This window comes from Siniperca chuatsi, linkage group LG23 (assembly GCF_020085105.1).
Source record: "Siniperca chuatsi isolate FFG_IHB_CAS linkage group LG23, ASM2008510v1, whole genome shotgun sequence".
Lineage (NCBI taxonomy): Eukaryota > Metazoa > Chordata > Actinopteri > Centrarchiformes > Sinipercidae > Siniperca > Siniperca chuatsi.
This window is the reverse complement of record NC_058064.1, coordinates 9,667,597-9,690,049: the sequence shown is the minus strand read 5'-3', so window position 1 is coordinate 9,690,049 and position 22,453 is coordinate 9,667,597. Positions and strand designations below refer to the sequence as shown.

The 22,453-nt window shown below is 39.8% G+C and overlaps 1 protein-coding gene across 5 annotated transcripts in view; it reads right to left on the bottom strand.

The window, feature by feature from the left end:
* Positions 1-16,220, bottom strand: part of atp2b1a (ATPase plasma membrane Ca2+ transporting 1a) — a 41,099-nt gene extending 24,879 nt beyond the window's left edge. For all 5 annotated transcript variants that reach the window (XM_044185798.1, XM_044185799.1, XM_044185800.1 and 2 more), the window contains exons 1-2: positions 16,064-16,220; positions 3,280-3,749 (exon numbers count right to left, since the gene is read on the bottom strand). In XM_044185798.1, the coding sequence (XP_044041733.1) occupies positions 3,280-3,472 (193 nt within the window). In that variant the 5' untranslated portion in view covers positions 3,473-3,749; positions 16,064-16,220. The remainder of the gene's footprint in view (positions 1-3,279; positions 3,750-16,063) is intronic.
* Between the last annotated feature and the right edge of the window lie 6,233 nt (positions 16,221-22,453).

The following is a 22,453-nucleotide window of genomic DNA, read 5'->3' as shown; positions in this document are numbered from 1 at the left end:
TTTAACAGTCTGAACCTTCCCATTGAATGAGGGGGTGTGGTGTCTGGAATGACAGATACAGAGAGCCTGTCAGCTTTTGTGAATTGCAGTCCAATTGTGCAAGCCTCTCAGCCCACAGGCGATTGGATCAATAGGCTGGAACCCAAATATTTGACTACACTAATATAGCAATCAACAGGGAATAACTGTGAAAAATAGGGGAACACTGTCAATAATACTGATGCGAAATAGCCTTGCCCGTTTTTAAGTCTCATTATGCAGAGGAAACAGAGGATCCCATTGGGAGAAAAGAAATGCTAGTGTTAATAGGGCTTGCTAAAAATATTGATACTATGGTGTGATTCTCCCCCCCCAATATTACAGCTGAAAATGACAAGATATTTCACACCTCTGTTTTTGTTTTGTTTTTACCCCCAAAACGAGCAATATCTCTGCTCCTGTAGGTATGTTTGCAAGTATTTTCTGGGCATCTACAGCCGCTTTTAAGCATCAACTTGTTTGGTTGCACAAAGAAAGCATCTCCAAGCCTTAATGCAGACATCTGGGTACACTTTGGAGTACAATACCATGACCCTGAGCTGCGATATTCAATGCTGAGAAAATGTGGTAAAAGGGTGGGAATTTTGCTATAACAGTACTACAGTGATTTAGTATTGCTCTTACAAACAGCTGGGGGACTCACGAGAGACAGATTAAAAAAAAACAAGAATGGTCACAACCGATGCAGTAGAGGCTCAGATGTTCTGACTCATCAAGCAAGACCATGACAAATAAGAAGAACCCACTTTTCACTGGACCCTCCCTGCCTGGTAAACACCCATGTTTTTCAAACTCCATGCCCCAAGTATGTAATGCAGGCTTCCAGTTAAAATGTCATCTCCAAGCCCAAGCCAATGTAACCCTGGTGGCATCACTGGTGTTATCTTATCAGGCTTGACAAAGCTCCTACAAAAGCCTCAGAAAACATTATACAACTATTTTCACAAGCCAAGTAGTGCTCCCTGTGATGAGTAAACTGATTTTGATGTGTAAAAACATGGTGGAGTTACCCCTTAAATGTTATTGACGTTTATATAACTGACTACACAACTAGGAAGATAAACAGAGAGAGGGCAAACTGAAACTTAACTGGTACTTATTTCATGACAGTTGCTTACTTAAGCAGAGAAAGCACCAGAAAAAATAGTCTGCATGCTGAGGAAGTGAACTCATACAAATAACACCAGGCCAACTGCTAGAGCTTCAGGTACTGGTCCTCTCTTTCCACCACACAAGGGGATCCTCCCCACTATGGAAACAGGGTTTGCTTGAGAAGTACAGCATACTAGCAAAACTAGAAGAAGAAATGTTATACAAGAAATATTTGATATAAATATTTGAAGAAGCTTTTGGCAGTGTTCATTGTCACAATTTAGAAAGCACATTGTGCACTGTGCATAATTAACTCTTTTCAAACTCAGAGCATTGGTATGTTAATTACCAAAATCAATTTGAATCACAGCCCAGTAAATTGAAATCTAATTGCATTTGGAGATCTTAAAGATACCCAGCCTTATGTGGTAGCATGGAAAATAGCAATGGCAGTGCCATGATAAATTGTATTTAGCATAATTCAGGCTGACAGGCCATGACAACTAGTCAAAGTAGAGTGGTACATCCATGCACAGCTGCAACAGAGAAGTTCAGTCAAACTTCTTTGGGTGAAAAAAGAAGCTTGGAAATGTGGGGGATTAGCAAAAGATTGGCTTAAGAGGTTCGAAAAATGACCAACCAACTAATTAGAAATCCCTTTTCAATTGTCAAGCTCCTGTAATCTTAAAAGATGGCTTAATATCCCAAACCACTGACGAATGAGCTGATTGAAAGTGGAAGTATCAAAACTTGGTGGCTGCGTACCAAGTGGAACAGCACCTGCTGTGAGGGGAAACAAAATGTGGACCTATTCAAGCGTATCAGTACAGTGGCAAAAAACAGAATTTAGTAAAAACAAAAATGTAGAAAAATTGCGTAAAAGCTGCCTTTGCTTTGTAAAGGAGCAAGCCATTTTATCAAACGATTTGCTAATCCAACTATCATCTTATCAACTATCCATTCTTTTTTTGTAGTATAGACTAGGTAGACAACTACACTCGCACCTGTTAAACAACCAATGTCACTCATGCTACAAATATGATAGGACTCTACGTTCACCAACTTGACAGAGCCTCATTCATGTTTGGATGCTATCTCTCAACAACCACATTCCTATTCAGCAATTTCTCCTCAGTTCAGACAATGGCCTACTAGTCTGCATAACAGATAGTGAAAGCAGCAAAAGAGACTGCACGGTGTACCTTCTACACTTAACATATTGTCAATAAATGAAAGGTCAAGAATTAAACAGTGAGGTGGTGATTCTTGAATGAGAGATGCTTTGTGCTGTCGTATACCATGGTATCACATTCCTATTGGTTTGATGAAGCCCAGGAATTTTTTTCCTTGCTTTGAGACACTGAATAGAGGACTGTTGCTGCTACAGTGAATATGTGGTGCCGTTTTAATCTGGGATCAAACTGAAAATCCCCTCCCATAAGAGTTCAGTCAAGGTCATACTGGCGATTAGGCAGACTGTCTATAGAGAGACAAACTGAGACAGAGAGAAAGCGAGTGGTAGAAAAGGGAAAAAAGAATGAGGTGCTGTCAACCACCACTGCCCCAGTGGGGTCCTACCGTAGCCTAACTAGTAATTTTTCCAAAACTCTTAGCATGGCCCTATCTTTATGATTAAGAGTTTGGTGGTGAAAGTGTAACAGAGGAGACTTTCAAAAGATGAACTCACTCCTTCCCTAACATGCCCAAGTCATTACTACCCAGCCTTACAACCTCCAGTTTTGTCCGCCACATGTGGGACATTGACCTGCCTGCAGCCTGGTGCTGTGCCCAGGCAGACAGCTGGTCTGTCTGAAGCCTACACACAGAGACACAGACACGCACACACAGAGACACAGAGGTGAAAAGGGAGAGAGGGAGGGTGTGAGGGACATATCCACAGGCCTTGAAATAGAGCAGGACTGGCCCAGGTCAGAGCCAGCCCGGCCACCTGTCTAGCATATGAGTTTTCCAAGGAAGTGATGTCAAGGTATCCACAGTGTGGATGACATGGCCAATGACACGCCTCCTAAACTATGTGTGCAACACATTAGCATTCCAACAGCACTCGCTACTAGCACTGTTGAGAAAACATCCTGTATTTGATCCAATTAAACAGTTATGTTGAGTGTAGTGGAAACGTTACTCTACCATCTATAGGTGATGTTTTTAACCGATTGCAGAGTCCTTTAATATCCTCATAAGTTTCCCCAATTTTGCTTATCGCCTCTGTGCCTCTCAGTTCCATAAGGGAGCGCAGTTCTTTGAGTGTGCAGCCAAACTCTCCATCATGGTTGGCCTCCACCATGGAGTTCTTCACCCCACTGTACGAGTTATTCGCCATTGTCTCGCCGCCTCCCCACTCTATTGCAAAGCGTTTCTGCTTCGGTTCAACAGTGGGGGTACAAAAGTGTTGTCCTGGAAAAGCTTAATTCCTCAAGAGTACAAACACAGTGGTAGTTCCCATAAACAGCTGACAGGCCCTTCAGAGGCAGCTGGAGTCATATGGCAGGTAGCAGGGCAGGGATATTACAAAACAAGCCATTTCCCTGGGAGAGCTCCTAGTCTTTCATGGTGACTGAGGATCACCCACATAGGCGGAGATCACCATGCATGCAGATCTGAAAGAGAAGAGCAAACATAAAAAAAAAAATTCATTAGTGACACTATCAAGTTATTTCATGTACAGCAAGGTTCCCCATACATTTTGTGATATCACACTGACTGAATGATATTTGGACAAAATGTCCAGGAAAACTTCATTTCAGGTTTGTTTCATGTTCTGTGACACACTGGATGATGTATCACACATTCCCAAATTAATTTTCACAATAAACAGCATAAAGAACTGCAATATTACAATGAGATTTTTAAAGCTGGAAAGTTGAGCGGAGGAATAGACTTTTTTGACAAACATGAGAGACATGGTTTCACTTTGTCTAAGATCTTTAATGCAGCTGTGTTCTTACAAGCAAGCAATGTTACAGAGCCAATCTTCTGTGTCCTCCAATATAAGGATTCATGATTCTTTGCTTTGCAATACCATCAGCTGTGTAGTTTCTCTTAAGTGTTTTGACCTATTACTGTATGAACTCTTGTGTGGACTTTTGTGATAACTTATTTTCAATGTGGCATGTTAAACAATATGCTCATGTTACCATTTCTGTTTCTGTTATACAGCTACAGTATACTAGCACAGACACTTTTGTTGGAACATTTTTCTGCTGCATAAGAGGAAAGACGGGAACCCTTAGACAAAACCACTTGGCTGCTGAGACAGGTAGCAAAGTAATTAGCAAAATTGCCTAAGGCCATTGCCAAGAGATTTTGATTAGCTGTACTTGAGTTGCAATAAAATAATAATAATTTTGTCATCTGGACAAAACGTCAAGTAATGTGAACTCCCGGTCAGAGAATGTGAGCAGAGAGGCAAATTAGAATTCAGTAATCACTCTACTCCGAGCTGCTCCCAGGGTTTTTCCTGCATAGAGAATTTGAAGGTAGTCCTTTCCTCTTTGCATTGTTTATCTACTGTTAATACAAACTTTTTGCAGCCGTTTCACTGTAAAGGGCTTCCAGCTGCAACTCCCTGTTTCTTGCCATTGTTGGATTTGAATTGACTCACTGTGTTTGGTTGCATTTGCTTTTGGTGTTTAACAGAAAATAAGGCATACAGCTAAAGAAACTGTAATAATTATTGCAGTCATAGTAATAACCACAAGATAAACTGATAATAACTATTCAAGATATTTGTAACTTTGGTCTAGGCGAATAGTCCTAGACCAAAGTCTGAAGGATACGTGTTAATGCACATGAGATGCTTAATTGCTGGTCAAAATTAATTTTCTGGCCAGTAGTTTATAACCTACTTATGAACCTTAACAGTAGCAAGACAGTAAACCACAAGACAAAATTCTACCTGCTCAACAAAAACAAGAATATTTTCATTTAAAATGTGTTTCCAATTCAAATTTGAGTTTCTACTGGCTTACATGGTTGCAGAACGTTCCACGGAGCTACTAAAATTCAATAACAGCACCATGTAACTATTCTATGATCCACTTTAAAATGCACAGTGCCTGACTAAAAGGGCACCTAATTATTTGTAGACTGACAACACAGGTATTTGGGGCTGTAATTAATACTGAGGTAGGTAAGGAAAATTACACACATGCTCTAAATGGAATAAGAAGTTACTGGATAGTGGGTGCAACTTGAAAATGATCTGTAGAGACTTAAATGCCTTAACTTTTTTAATTTTTATCATGTAATTTATTATTACTCACTATCTTGATTTTGTTCTTACTGGTTCATATGTTGTTCAATTTATATTTATTATTATAAATGTGTTAATGATTCCCCTTTATCCCTCTCCACCCCCACAGAGGACTCTCACGCCTATGGGAAAAGTTTGGTGATGATCTTACTTTTAAATACCGAGTGGACAATTACAATTACTTTACACACTCTAAGGGCAATCTGCATGATAAAGAACAGCAGAGTCCCTGATCTAGTATGACCAGTTGTTAAGTAATGCATTACAGTCAAATCCTTTCATCTAGAAAGCCATTTCCATAAGTCTGGTATCACAGTACCCTGCCATGTTCAACTAACATTGTCATTGAAAAAAATCAAAATCAGAAAAAAATCCACTAGCTTCCCTGCAATGTAACTGGTGTGGCAACGTAGTGAGCAGGGACCAAGTGACTGATTACCTCAGGAAAAGCCTTCAGTTTAATCTAATCAAGACTATCTGTGGCATCAGGGAGCTCCATGATACGCTACATGGGAGAGTCCATTCTAATGAGAGGCTGCTGTCCATTCAGCTTTAATCAGCGTAACACAATGAGGCTGATTCATTCATCATGTTGTTGATAGGAATTTGTCTTGGTGCAGCACAGATAGAAACAAAAAACAATCACTGCATACAACATCACAATACCATTGCAAAGGCTGAAGCACTGCAGGTTTTAATCTGTTTTAAGGAGAACTTGATTTGATTAATTTATTAATACCATTAGGGACAAAACTGGATTTATTGGAAAGATTCAGTAAGATGGGATTGATTTCTAGTCTGAAACAATTTTATAAAATATTGAACATACACTGTATTTTCAGGTGGAAAGCCATGTCAGACTATAATTTACACTGCACAGGGAACAGGGTATCTGCACATTTTTTAAGTACAAATTTAATGACTTTTAAGACCTTTTTAATAGGAAAGGAAAAAATAATACCATCACTGCGGCAAAAGAAATCGACAAACTAGACTACAGTATACACCATTATTGAGTTTTATTGAATTTGAATAACTGAAATATTCAGTGCACATTAGCTAACATAACAACCCACTCATTAACGAAAATAAAACTGTATGGCGGTAGTCTGATGAATGGTAGCTGAAGGCTTTGCCAGAGCGGCAGTGCTGGTATTCAGCTACTTCCCTGAAGTACTAATACCACACTGTGAAAATACTCCACTACAAGTAAAAGTCCTGCATTCAAAACCTTACTTACGTTAAAGTATGTTAGTATTTTCAGCTAAATGTACTTAAAAAGTATCAAAGTAAAAGTACTCACTGTGCAGTAAAATGTTCCCTGTCAGTGTTTTCCTATTATATCTGATGTTTCTGGATTAATCTTACTGCTGCATTAATGTGTATGTTATATTTTACTGCTGTAGATGTTTAAGGCTGAGCTAATTTTAACTACTTTATATACTGTTGAGCTAGTTTAATCTACAGCATTATCATATTCTATAAGATCATCATATGTTTGTAGCGTCACTGTCCTGTGAGAACCATGTTTCTCTAAAACAACTTTTCATGAGCTCAGAAAAACAGCCCTGTTTTCAGCTCTGTGACGATGCATTTTCCAGCTAATCCAAGGGGTGGGGTGTTTAAATAGTTTATTTATCTTAAAGAAGTATGAGTTACTACCGCAACCTACCAAGCAGAGTGTACGCTACCTATTTAACGTACAAAGCATATAAATAGATATTAGATGTTGTGGAAATGGTCATTGTTGTGAGATACAGGATACCAGTAAAATAAAACATAAAAATTGAAGAAAAAAACAAACAAACCCCCCCCCCCCCAAAAAAAACCCCAGAAACGCTCATTCATTCTGCCCCAGATCAAATGTAATGCCTTCCCTCCTACAATTCGAGACATTTTTAGACCTTGAATATCAAAAACTAAATTTACGAACCTGAACTCAGCAATCTGATTCATAAGAAAGGCACCAGTGCATGTGGACAGGGACGTTTTTCTTTGTCTGTACAAAATGCTGCAGCTATCTCTCAGCTGAGGAGGTTTTACTCACTTTCTGCTTTTCTGGCTATAACAAAAGACCAAAGCATTTTTAAGAGAACACCATTCATCTGTCTTTACATCAAACAGGACTTCAAACATGCAACTCCAAACTAACATCCAAAACTCAAAATGTCAGAACTTTAAACTGGGACGCAGATGCACAAGTACAGAAAATGTAGCCTTTATTATTGCTCACTGCACAAATGAATGCTTGCAGCTTATTCCATTGAGATTCTTGGAAACTATTCTGTCACATGTTGAGATTCTATTTGGAGCCATCTGCCATGGAAAACGGGACAGAATTTATTATTTATTACATGGCATAATTGCAGGGCCGGGTGTATTACTGAGGTGGGAGAGATTGCAGAAATCTCTATTTTGAAGAGGAAATACTGACTACAGGTTTAGGGTGAGGTCTTCAATGCATGCTGACATGACATTAAGATATTTCATCATTTTAAAATGTTTCATGACAACGTGACTCATCTATTAACATATGCCATCACTTATTTTTCACACCACTGTTCTGATTTCCATGAAAAACATAAAAAAGGCATTTTCTTGGGGCTTGGACAGAAATGCCAGGGAATACAAAACCAGCCTTTCAAAAAATGTTTAATTAAAAAGGTTCATCTCTCCATAGTACAAGTTAGATCCAAGGACTGCTAAGCAGTACCTGGCCTTCCATCATGATAAATGACATGTTAAAACTGTTGTCAAATCCTAAAGCAAGATCTTCGTGTTGCCCAATGACTAACGAGACAAGCATCCCATCTCTTGGATTAGGGAGTCATCCATACCATAATTTCCAACATACAAACTTTCAGTGCTTTTATCAGAATCAGAAATACTTTATTTTTATATCAGATTTTATATCAGATGGCCTGCTATGTTCTCTTAGCCTTCGGGGCAATTTTAAAAATTGTGATGTATTTTGATGACATATGATAAAGTAAAAATCACTAAATGAGAATGCTGACACTGCTCAGCTCTAATGTATATATCTTTTTATGTTTTAAAACACTACGTGCTAATATGTAGTTACTGCTTCACTGGTTAGAGGTTCATTATTTCCCATATGCCTGACACCATCATATTAAACTAAAAAAAATAAATTAAAAAAACTATACAGAATAAAATAGAAAACTAAAAAAAATAAAAAAAATTAGAAAAGAACAACTTGCCCAGTCAGCCTATCTCCAATTCACCATGTACACATCCTAACACCCAACCCTTTCACATCTAAGAACAAGAGTTTTTGAATTCCTTGTGCCCAACAGTAACCCTTTTTCACAAATTCCAACAAATGGACAAGTGAATTTCAGGAGCCATGGGTAAAGTGCATTTCATCTTGCACCTTGCAATAACGTGGCTTTTAAAATGTGTAAATGGTCTTTAAATTACTTAAAAAGGGTAGGAATATTTCCCTTGCCGCATGGGCAGCGCACATGTGCAGCCTATAGTAATGAATGCAATTCTCTGCCTTCTCCATTTCCCTGACTTCATGTCTTACTCTGTGAGCCCTCTCCCACATTCACACCCCCTAACCCCACGAGCAGCAACATCGCCAAGATGAACAAAGTGCCAACATTTGCTGCGCTGCTACAGTTTCGGGTTGCGGAGCAGGTCACATGTCACAACAGTGGAAAATCATTGTGATTGGATCTCCAAGCCAACAGCTGGCATGGTATGGTTGAATGACAGAGGCTAAGGTTAACCCTTTCCACACAACAGGAGCAAAACCATAGCTCAGCATGAATACGGAGGTGGTTTTAGAGTCTTGTAAGTCGCAAGTCTCTTCTCTACCCAAGCTATTTAAGGCTGCTATCACACATTAGATGCACACTAAATCCGCCACCCTGAAGGCTGTGGCAAGTGGAAACAAGTAGATAGGACAACAGTGGTGGGCATCTCAGAAATATACTCATGTCTTTGTTTCCATGTTAAGGAAACCCTCTGGCAGTTTGTACACTGCTACGTGCCAACAACTCGATGCAAGTCAAGGATAGCAATTCTAGGGATCCCTCTGCAACGGAGCTGCCTAATGCGAGGGGTGGTATTTTTAGCTTCCCCCAGACTGTCCCCTCCCCCCACTGCTAACCGTTGCTGAACTGGGTCAGGCCATGTAAATGTGGAGGGTACAAAGCAGAGACACCCAGCCCTCCTTGTGCTGCATGGCTCGAAGCTGATAGCGCTACTTCACCCCACAGACTGGATCCTCTACACAGCTCTCGAATGCTGTCAGACTGCCAATTCATATGAAAGCACAGTCAGAGGTGTCACCATCAACACACTTTTCCTCTTCAGCTATTCTTACTTCATGTATGGAGGGACGTAAAATGTAAAATGAAAATAAATCATAGTCTTGACCCGGAACTAAGGTGCTGCAATTAATTAGGGATGAGACATTAACTTGTTGTGTACACAAGTAAAACGTGCGGTCACTGGATATAAATATTATTTTAGATACTTCTAACACAACTGCTTTATTTGATGTGGTTAGGAATTACTTTTTTTTTTTTTTAAGTTATTCATGTATAAATAAGTAATTTTGTACAAGATCAAATTCCATCCCTGCATGCTCATGGGAAGGTGACTGAGTTGTTCCTATTAAATGTGTTCTTGTTAAAGCTAGGGTAGGTAACGTTGAAGAAACTAGCAAGAGACAGCTAGACTTTGAAAGTATCCAACCAAAAATCCCCCCGCCTTCCTTCAGGCCTCCCTCAAAGCCACTGAGTGCATGGAGTCCACGCAGGTAGGCCATTACAGGCCTGTGCCAGCCCCAGATAGCAGATTCCCCCCCACCCACACATTTGATTTATTGATTGCTGTCAGAATGTAAACAGAATTTCAACAAATACAACAAAAAATGCTTCTGAAACACATTACCTACCCTAGCTTTAAACATGAAATTGTCATAATCAACAAAATACAGCTGACGTGAAAGCTGGGCTTTTAATGTAAGCCAAAGTCAAAGGAGGAGGAGAATCCACGATCCATCAATTACTTGGCATTTGGAAAACCTCATCAATGTACCATGTAAGATGTAACACAAAGTTTATAGTCTTCTAGTGTTTCTTCAGATGTATATGAAAATGGTGAGAGGTCATATGGTGCAATCATTTACTTCTCATTTGCTCAACAAAGTCCTGAAAGACTATCCTGTTGATATGGTATAATTAATGACGGACACATTTTTTCACACCATTAAAAAACATGTATATTTTTGCAGAACAAAATGTACCATAAAACATTTTAAGTACCAAATATTAATTAGCTTTGTCCCAGCCTTGGTATTGTCAATAGTGTAGAGTCATCTTTAAACTGTGACTGTGAAAATATTATAATATTTTTCCTTTAGGTGAAAAGAAAACCAGGAGGGATGGTTTTATTTAGCTGTTACAGAGTCCTTTGTGTCCATAGGATGGAAAATATTCCAAAATGGAGCATCTTTCATCGAGCCACTTTGAAGATGAGAAGCTCTCTGTGCTCTTTGTTATGTGTGATTCTACATAGCAGCTCAGTGGCCTGAGGTCCTGCTGCCCTGCCATTTGCTGCCACAGTCTGACCTTGCTGTCGTTACTATTTCAATTTCAGGACACACTAGTGTTGAGCACTAAACTAATTTCACAAAGACCTGTGGTAGGGAAGGCAATTTGTGATAGATTGAATCGTCTATAGATGGTAAAAATAAATAAATAAAGTGTTCTAAAGACAAGACACCAGACAGCTAAATTTGAATAGTCTTTTGAAATTTGATTTTTCATATTTAGTGTCACTCAAGTAATGTCACCAAGCTCTTAACATTAGGATTATTACAAAAAACAGTTATTTGGCTACACCAGTATGACAAAGTAGCCATTGGCCTGTCTCCACTGGCCTGGTATAGCAAGGTTTTAGAAAACTGCTACAATGACATTTGGATGTGTGGAGAAGGTTACGCCAGCATAAGATTGTGTACTTCATGCCACCCGTGATACTGTTCATCACAACCAGCAATTCTTAGCAGTAAAACAACTCTGAAGTCTAGCAGTATGGTTATGTTTTTCAGAAATGCCAAAACTAATATAAATGCCTGATAGACCGTAGTTAGACCTTCTAGCTGTCTTGATGACTAATTCACGATATTTTGCAGTGTGTGCCTTAGAATTGTTTTAGTGGGCAGTATCAGAGCTTATCCATATTATTTTGGTCTCCCTGCAACTATAAACGTTAACTCCTGTGTTTTAAAAAACAGCAAATTAATGTTAGTCACACCTATGTAGTTCATTTCTACTGCTTTGCCAGGCAAGATTTAAATGAATAAGTAGTATTTGCAGTCAAATGGCATGTAACCTAAAACCTTTGCTTGAAATAATCTTGGCCTTACAATCCACACAGTAAGAAAGATAAGCAAAACTCCATCATAAGTAAATAGTACTATAAATATATTGTACTTAATGGTACAAAAAAACCAAACAGACTATGTTTAGCTTTCTTTGTCGGTTTACATGAGGTTCAATGTCACCTTAGATTAATGACCTACAGTGGCTTGCTCTCTAAAACAATGCTTTATACTAGGCAGTTACAAAAATTTTACTGAAGAATACAAACTGAACGGACGACAAATGTTAGCAACTGTTGCTATTAACAATATGAATTAATCTTTTTGAGGCTATGCTTGCAATTGGCTGAAGTGAAGAGCATGACACTGAAATCAGTGGACATATCAAGCAGCTTTAAGGGGGACCCATCCGTGATGAGTTAGGGACAGACTTGACAGGCGATAACTGCCTGGAAGAAAGTGTTCTCAGTGTACTGCATTACTTCGCAGTGACTATCGCTATGTAACTACTAAAACCTCCTGTGCCATGAGAAGCAAAGAGAATTTTAACAGCAAGCTATAATGTTAGATTAGTAGTAATAATTATAACAACAATAATAATAACAACAACTTTATTTGTATAGCACTTTTCTAAACAGTGTATATAAAGTGGATGGGTTTTACAGTATGTAAAAGCACTACAGAATAAAATGAAATAGATAGATAGATAGATAGATAGATAGATAGATAGATAGATAGATAGATAGATAGATAGATAGATAGATAGATAGATAGATAGATAGATAGATCTAAAAAAGACACTATTAAGAACAGATCAAAAACTATACATACAAGTTTATAAAAGTGTGTTTTTAGAAGGGATTTAAAAGATGAAACTGATTTTGCTAGCCTAATTTCCTTAGACAGGCCGTTCAAAGTAAAGGCACTCTAGTAGAAATTGCATCCTCTCCAGCATGGTTAATTAACCTCATATGCATTAAGGATGAAAACCTAGAGTTGTAGTCTTGAAAGGTTGTTGGTCTACAAATATAAGTAGGGAAAACACTATCCAGCTGAACCACACTGCCAAAGAGGTCAAGTGATCTTGCTTCTGAGATAAAACCCTTTTCCAAAAATAATTTGCACACCAAGTGTAACAACTACTGACTCATATCCTTTAGTCAGGGCGAGCAGTGCAGGCAAGTCAGCCATCATGAAAAAGCATGGTATAGCAAGGAATAAGAAAGGATATTTTTGTCATTCTTGAGTGACAGCAACAGTCTGAGTTCAAAGGGCTCAGACACAGCAACAGATTGTGTTACTGTTGGTGAATCATTAAAAAGGTGGAATGTGTAAGAATTGAGACTACCCTCCACCTATTGAATTCATACTTCAAAAAAATAGGGGGCGGCATATCACATGTCAGGTCATAATGGCTGCTAATTGCCGTTAGGTAGTTAGCTCAGTTAGCTGTGGGGGGGAACAGCGGGGAATGCTGGTAGGTGCCCGAATGGGCACCAGAACCGGAGCAGGCGAGCGGGCAATGGTACCGGGCTCAGCAGCCCCCCAGTGAACATAGCCGGACCGGGGGCGACAGAGGCCAGTTTGACGACAGGGAATACAGTACTGAGGTGATTTACAGAAGCTCCGACCAGGACTCTGACTCCGGGGACGACAAAGACATGGCTGGTTAAGGCGCGTTCAGGCGGGGGACAGCAGAGGCATTACGGCGGGAGAGGAGCGAGAGGCAGGTCGGGCATCAGAGAGGCAGCGACAGCGTGTAGAGCCAGAATATTTTTCACATCTAACTCGGTGAATTAAGGATTTATTTCGACCAAATCAGAGTTGATGATTGTTAGAACAGTGGAAAGACTAACCAATGACTAAAGACGGTTTTGGTGAGTTTTATTTAGTTTCTGTCAAGTTTGAATGAAGTGTGTTTTACGATGAATTAATAAGGCAATTAAGCTGGTCTTAGCTGGGTAAAAGAGAGAAACTGAAATTCAGAATGTGTACGGTTGTTTAATAAGGAAAATAGGTGTACGAATATTTTCTTTCTTGACATTTAATGAGTTTATTTTGTTTATTTGTTACTAAGAGAGCTTGTGTAACGTAGTGAACTTGTTGCTCGCACACATCTCCCAGCTGAAACTACAGGAAGGAGGCCTGAGCTATTCTGTCGGACTATCGCCTCTTTAGGTAGTTAGTAGTATTACGAGACAAGATGGGCTAGGGCTAGCTGGTTAGCATGCTAACTTCAGTAGATATATGTGCAATGCAATACATAGACGTCTTTGACATAACTTCAAAACTGTTATTTCTTGAATGTTTTAAACTCTTAAATTCTTCCACATTGCACCTTTAAACAAAATGACACTATGCTGAGCTAGATAGAATTAAATATCACTCATTGGTTAATGTCTAATGTAGTAAAATATAAAGAAAATTCAGACATATTACTATTCAAAACTGAAAGTGAATTCCATCAACTGTCATTACATCTAGCATATACTCTGCAACAAGATATTCTGGCTATAATGCTTGGCCATGGAATTGCTTAGCTGACATTATATTATGTAATAGGTCTACAGATACCATACTACAATGACTGGCACACCTTGTATCATTCATTCATCACAGTCTATTCACTTTAAGCTCAAGCTAAATTCTGTGTTCAAATGCATTTTGATTAAACTACGACACTATTTGCAATCCACTGTAGGATCACAAGTCATTGCACAAACGCAGGAAGACACTGCTGGCGCTGCAGCAAACCGGGTGCTATTTAATTGGATAAGGAGTGATCCCTTCAACTAGACACCAAAAGGTGCTCAGTGGCTGCACTCCACATCAACCTGGAAACTTGCAGGCAATGTTAGCAAGCGCGAAACTATATTACATTGTCCATCAAGGTCAAGAATGTAACATGTAATATACATAATCAACTTGCAGTAGCTGGAAAGCTTAGGAAAATACAAGATACAATACCGTTATACGGTAACATAGCATGGTAATATTAAAACAACATGCTACGTTCGAGGTTTCGCAGTTGCCGTGCTAGTCATAAAGTGAACGTTTTTTTCTTTTAATAGTGTTATAGCTTGCACTGATGAGAATGCCAGGCTGCAACTATGACATGTAGGCTTGGTAGGTAGCTTAACTTGATAAGACAGGCACGGTGCAAAATAGTGTTTCCCGTAGAGACGCCCTCCGTGCTCGGGGTTGGGGTTAGGGTTGGGGTTGGGGTTAGGGTTGGGGTTCAGCATCGACAGGCTGACGTTTCGGTTAAAGGCTGGGTTCTGGATAAGGTAAAGGGATAACACAAATCCCAGGGGAAAGAGAATTCGACACAACGCCTGTAAAAGATATTCCCCGAATGGATGTTTAACTTTGACATCATGGTAATTGATTTTCGCATTGAATTACACATTTACAGTGTCCACTCTCTAGTGACAATCAGTGGACAGAATAACTTAAAATGTGCCTACATGCGTGCCTCTCTGAGCTCCCCGAATTGTCCGCGTGAGCAGCGTCAGCGCGTGGAGTCCAACACTCGGACAATACCGTTCCAGGCCAGTTATCAATATTACCCCACAAACGATAGCTTACTGGCATTATCTTTCTGCCTGTAAAAGGGGATCCACATAACATTAAACAGACTGATTGACAGCTCGTAAAACGCACCCTAGTGTAGAATGAAATACAGGTAACTTTCTCGTAACGTTGCGGAGCAACGTTGTAGAGGTCCACATTTTAAGCGGGTAGCGTTTTTTCACAGGCAGTCTCTAAATGATGAGCCTCAATGTGTTAACGTAAATCGGCCGTCCACGAGCGACTGTCGCGTGTAGAGTCAAACGTTAAAAAACAACGTTCCGGGCTAGCGTACAATGTTAGCCAACTAGCTCCCTGGCGTTAGCTTATGTTGGTTGTAAAGAAGGAAAATACACAAAAGCCACTACCAACAGATTGACAAGTCGAAAAACTTCGCCCAGGGTAATGCAAAAGTCTAAATAAACTAAGCACAAGCAAAGAAAATCTGGCAGCATCTTGGCTGATTAGCTACCTGGATTGGAAAGTGAGACGCCCAATGTCAGTATGTATTCAAGATATAACGTTAGCTAACGATGTTAGCTTGGTATAAAGCTAACTACCCAAGGCAGCTACCCACCGGTGGCTGGCCCTCGTTGATCATTGTACACAAAAATGACTTGACCAGTAAGGTAAGGCTTTTCTATGCAACATTTAAAACACTTGGAAGCAGCCCTTATCTTGCGGCATTTTGTCGCGCTATCACAGAAAATATAACCAAAAATACTTACTCCGTTCTCTGAAGAGCACCCCAGATCCCTTTCTCTCTTTAACTCCCCCTCAGTCTCACCAAAGACTAGACTCTCTCCCCTGATCTGAGGTAAAATCCCGCCCACTGCGCTGTCACAACCACAACCAAAGTCCCCAAACAGAACTGTCAAGATAGTTACCATCCCATTTGAGTCCATGAATACCCATGTCCACCGGACCGGAAACCATTTAACACATGCGTACAGCTGTTTAAACTGAGCTGTCGCTATAACAGCTGTTATAACGGTTAACTGGCACCATGTTACCACAACGAATGTACCTAATAGCTAACTTATCTAAAGACTACTGATGAATTCAGTAATCATTCATAAAATATCACTTCATCATAGAACAGGTGCAAACCAGAAGCACCTGCTTTTTCATTGATACAATTAAATGTATTTGTGTGGTAACACTATCATCACTTTTCTGAGACTTTGGGAATTACAATCTATGTGAAAAGATATTGGACAAAATTTGGGACACAGCCAGCCAAACGATAAGGGGTCCAGTTTATCTAACGTAGATTTTGACGAAGGCGGAAGTAGGCTGACGGAAATCATCTCGCTTCGCCTAGTTCCTTTCTGTCACAACACCGCCGGGGACATGTGATGCACGTCAAAAGGAGGATGGGTATGTACCGCTGGTGTGGATTCCCATTGGCTTAGCCAGCATATCAGTCGCCTATGGAAACGGTTACGTCATGATTCCCCCGTACTCCCTCTTTGCTCCCCTGTCGCTTTATAATAATAGGATTATTCAACAGTTCCCCCCATCATATGATGCAGCCTCTAAAAAGTACGCACCGAAACCTCACTGCCGCATCGTTTCTGCTGTGTGGCCGCCTGAACTCCACCTAGGCTACACAAGGTTCTTCCCTCGGCGTCCAATCAAACCTGACGTCATTCTTTCCATGACGTAGCGCCTTTTTTTCTTCTGCGGATTCAATGCCTGTATTCTTTGCGATTCTTTAGTCCTGCTGAGAGGGAGTTACACACTCGACAATCAGCCCTCCTATTATTGAGGCCAACTGTCAGTGAAATGCAGTGAACTGCACTGTATTATAATGTAAGCAGAGGTCCATCTTTCCTTTTACCATTCCATTAGACTTCTATTATGCAATACAAATTAAACAGCACATTGATATAGTAACCAGAATATGCTTCACAATTATGGTGCAGAAAAAAGTCTCCTATGATCACCTAAGTGTATGTATGAGGTGCAAAGCCCCAGCAGTCTAACAAATCAGTGACTTAGAAATACAAAGTGGATTACAGTATTTTTTCATTCAAGGTGAATAGTAATCAAACATCTTGACTTTGCACAAACCAAGTCAGGTAAAGAAACCATCTTTTGACAAATGACTTTATCTTAACTTTTATGACTATGTGGTGGTGGACCCCAGGTTAAGTGGTGGTAATGATAAACAGAAAACAACTCCGGTCGAGGTCAAACCTCAGCGTAATATACTTGCTGTCTTGACATAATGGGATTTATCATTAACACAACAGCCCTAAGTGCACATATGCATTCACCTCTTCAAATTTTTAAGCAGGTCAAAAGTTCAACAGGTTTATGACTGTGTGCAATTTATAAGGTGGAAAATGTTGTTTCAGAACTCGTGTCACATCTCTGTCAAGAGGAGCAGAAATTTGGAAAGAAAGAGGAAGAGAAGAAGCAGGAAAAAAAACATGATTTTTGTAAGTTGACTTGTGCAATCATTTGGTCTTATGTCTGTGTGATTTGACTGAGTTGGTTCAGTCAAAAGAAGGAAGAGGAACAATTAGTCAAGATGCATAGATAGACAAAAAGATGTATACGATAGATAGATAGATAGATAGATAGATAGATAGATAGATAGATAGATAGATAGATAGATAGATAGATAGATAGATAGATAGATAGATAGATAACTACAAATGTATTATGTGATTATAATGTAAATTGGCATCTGATTTGTACATATTATGCTCTAAACAACAGTACAGACAGTATACTATAATAGATATTTAACCTTGGGTTCTGTAAAATATGGTAGCATTTGGTTGTGGTTAAAACATACAAGATTTGAGGAGTAATATGGGTAGAATTTTGACCAATGTGAGATGATACAGTCAGTCAAGTCTGGGTGTCACATATGCTTCCCCACACCCTTCACACATTTTTAGCTACCAGTCAATCTTCTGCTTTCAAACTTCAAACTAGAGCCGTTGCATAGCAGCGCTTCAATGCTGATGTGTTTCAGTAACACAGGCCTCAGCTGAGCTAGCGCTGACAAACTTCAAACCCCGGAGCGCCAAAGTAGAGTCGAGACCTATTTTTACGCCTACCATTTTTCCAGTTCACTGTCAGTGGTTTTGGTGGCTTTCCGATTGGCAGCCTGCAGTGCTTTGTGTTTGGCCAACCCTGAGCAGATGTCCCTCTAACATGACACTGATGCCGCCTATTTCTCTCTCTGTCTATCTTTGTCTGTCCATCAGTCTTTGTATCTTCCCTCCCTCTTTATCTCTTACTTGTTCAGATACAGCAGAAGCCAGGGAAATATGCTTATTCGCTTTCTAATGGAGAGTTAGCTGAGAAGAGCAATACCACTCTCATGTCTGTACGGTAAATATGTAGCAACAGCCAGCAGCCAGTTAGCTTAGCTTAGCACAAAGACTGGAAACAGGGGGAAACAGCTAGCTTGGCTCTATCCGGCAGTAAAAAAAAATCTGTCTAAAGATCACTAATTAACGTTATATCTCGTTTGTTTATTTTGTACAAAAACCAAAGTGTAACAAGGACAATTCACTGTTTTACAGGGTGTTATGTATAATTTAACGTGTTAATTAGTGATCTTCAGAAGTGCTAGTTAATGGATTTTTGTGTCAGACTTAACCAGACTAGCTGTTTCCAGTCTTTGTGCTGAGCTAACCAGCTGCTGGCTGTAGCCTTACATTTAACTGACAGATATGAGAGAGGCATCGATCTTCTAATCTCAGAAAGCGAAGTGCATTTCCCAAAATGTCCGACTATTCCTTTAAAATGGATTATATTTTAAGACAACCTTAAGTATGTAAAACATTAAAAACAAATCACACAAACATGAGAAGGGCACTCAAGCATGCACGCAGACACACACACACACAATTACACTATAAACCATTAGAAGAGTTCATAAAAATGTATATATATCAAGTAAAAACAGAATTCTTCATGCGGAACTCATCAACTTTCCAAGACAACATTTCTTTCCAGTCAGGGGCTGATGTTTGTAGTGTCTATTCTTTATGTAAATATGACAGACAATAAATTGGAATTCTTCCTTGTGTCATCATAGTCTGTTTGTTCAGTTGAAACCACTTAATCTCTGCTTCAATCCGTTTAAACACTTTGGGACCACAGAAGTGAGCAAGATGGTGAAGCCCCACACGAAGGGCCTTTTTAGCTGTATCCACACAATAATCTGCGAGCTGTTTGGTCTTTCGACTTGTTAATGGAGACAGTGAAATAATTTACTCCTGGAAATAAAAGAAAAAGAGAATATGTATCTGCAACAGAGGGTAGAGCAGCAATCTCAGGAAATTAACCACTGCAGAAAGATTTATTTTAAAGTTTTTAAATTGATTAGACCAATCATTTTCCCCACAGCTGTTGTCTGATTCTTGCTGTTGACTCAGTTTCTCAGTGGAAATTTGCCATATGCTCTGGAGCATCTTGTGAACTACAGTAAATGTCAAGTGTCATTAGCCTTTGTGCATGCTAATGTGTTGTTTATGCTGTCTGAGTAAGCATTAATGATGAGGCATGCCAAAACTCTCCCAAAAGGGGATGTTGCCTTCAGGGTTACTTTTACATTTATTAAAACACTCAAAACAGAACCACTTTATTAATTTAGGTTGAAAGAGAACACATGGTTTCACAGAGGAAGACAAAAAAAGTTAGGCAAAAATGTTGGTTGTGTGTGTGCTGTATGTGTGTGTTCATCCCAACATAGAACTTTAATTACTAGGGTAGAGCACTACACACCATGAGACAAGATAGCTTGACAAATAATTGCAGGTTCAGTTGAAGAGTGTCTAGCAACTGGCACCGCGTGAATGTGTCTGCTGTTCTAACTGAGAGAAGAACTTAGTTGCAGACTCGGCATCTTATCACATTTTAGATAGCACGCTGCTGTGAACTGATTAAGACATTTGCACAAGTAACCATGCACAATGGAAAAGCCAAAGGGAATGGAAAAAATAAATCATAAGCCACAGAGAGATTAACAGTTATTTCCTAAACAATTTTTAAATAAACATATGACTGCGGTGGAAATGCCTATGGTGCACTTGGAGATCATGTGCCTCTTGAGCAAAGGCAAGTGGAAAATGCGAGCGTGAAGATGTTTCATTAGTCGACTTACACAACCAGGTCCCTATCAGTGAGGACACGCTGTATGAATATTGCTTCCCATGGTCAACAGATCTTTCTACACCACTTTATTTCTTGAACGGACATTGGATTTTCCACTGGCTCAGCACATTGGCAAAGAGTTAGACGTGGAGGGGGGGCTTCCTTCTTTTGAAGAGGAAGAGGAAAAATTGTGTTGCATACTTTAGAGAAAGACTGCTGATCATGGGTTGATGATGTGTGAGAATTTTCCAATTGCAAATTAATCAAAAGTCCTGTTTTTAACCAATTCTTTGCTTGTATTTCTTAGTTTAAAGAGTGTGTCATCTTCTAAGCCATAGTGTTAGAAGGATGCATTAACATTAGACTCTTTAGACCTATTATTCAAGCAGGACAGTAGCTATATCAATTAGACAAAGTTTATAGTAAGGATGGGTCTTGCACATTGTAATAACAAACCTTTCTTATCTAACACGTCATTAGTCTGCCACAATTACTGTAATCACCTTTTTCCTGAAGTCCACAAGACTCCAAACACTGGTTTATGTCTGCTGGAGGAATCAACAATTATATGATTAACATTCACAGTCTGCTGACTGTGACACAGACACATGAATTACACCTATGATGCAGGTAAACATATAAGAGAAGATCTGAAGTGAGCCCTTGTGAAGCAGCCAGACACACAAAGACCCCTTGTGTGAAGGAAAGCTGAGAGGTGGTGGTGGTGGTGGTGGTAGGTGCGGTGGTGGTAAGGAGGGGTCTATCATGACTGAGCTGCTCCTCCTAGGCTTGTGCATGTTTGTGTTTCCAACAACCCCTGGAATTTACTGCAGGCACTGGCGAGGGCAGCCACAGAAAGGTGAATGGCCCGCAGGGTAAAGGCCAGAGTTGTTGGGAAAAGAGTAGTGGAGAGAAACAGAAAGAAGAGAAATAGAAGTTGTAGAAAGGGAAGAGAAAGATGGAGCAAAAGCACAGGCAGGACAGACAAGGAGTTATTGTAAAAGGCAAAGAGTCAGCAAATAAGTGTGAACTGGAAATAGAGATGGTAAAACAAAAGCTGTGTGTGCATAGGGCGTGTGTGTGTGTGTGTGTACAGGGAAGGAGACAGTGGTCTTACTCAGCCCTGAGCCAGCAGCACTGAGATTATCTGGCCAAGTTTCCACTCACAAACAATAATTCACCTCAAGTGCCCATTGGGTCTAGACTTTGTCAGGACAGTGACCCACCCAGCCCAATATGAGGGTGTGTGAGTGGAATAGACTGTATGGTTATAGTATGCCTTCACCATATAAACCTGTGTGTGTGTGAAGTCATAGAAGAGCCATAGAAGGGTGTTGGGGGGGGGTGTCACTGCCACTGCCCTCTAGGACATGTTTTCCATGGTCTGTTTTCAGTTGATATCTTCTGTATGTACATTTGGCTCTGCTAGCGTTGGGGCTGGAAAGTGTACTTCATTCAGGCCGGTGAACATTTACATGTCATAAAATGTAGGGCATATAAATAGTCTTGATTCAATTACCGCCAAAGCAGAGAAACCACCTGAGATTCCACATTTAGACTAGTGCGGTGCTCATGGAAAATACTGCCATTAGAATCCAACAGGAATGAGCGTGGAAAACAAAACATACAAGACAAAAATATTGCAGAATCAAACACTAGCTTTGTGTGTTTCAGGCTCAAAAACAAGTTTGCCAGAAATTATGTATACATGATAAGGAAATGTAAAGTGTTTAAAGTGTTTATACATGATTTATCGATAGAAAGGACAAATTATAAAAGAGAGGAAGCTTGTGTGCTTAAATGCAGCTAGACGGTGAGGGCTAGTTAGCTTTCTGACAGAGGTGACTTAGTGGCAACAGGCAGTAATTAAGAATCGTTTTCACTGTGTTTAGTTGTTCAGTTAACCGTGGAGCCCATCAGCCCTATAAATCTGCTGTTCTCTTCCCCCAAAGTCTGAGCAGTGCCACCCGGGACCAGGCAAAACAATTAATGGC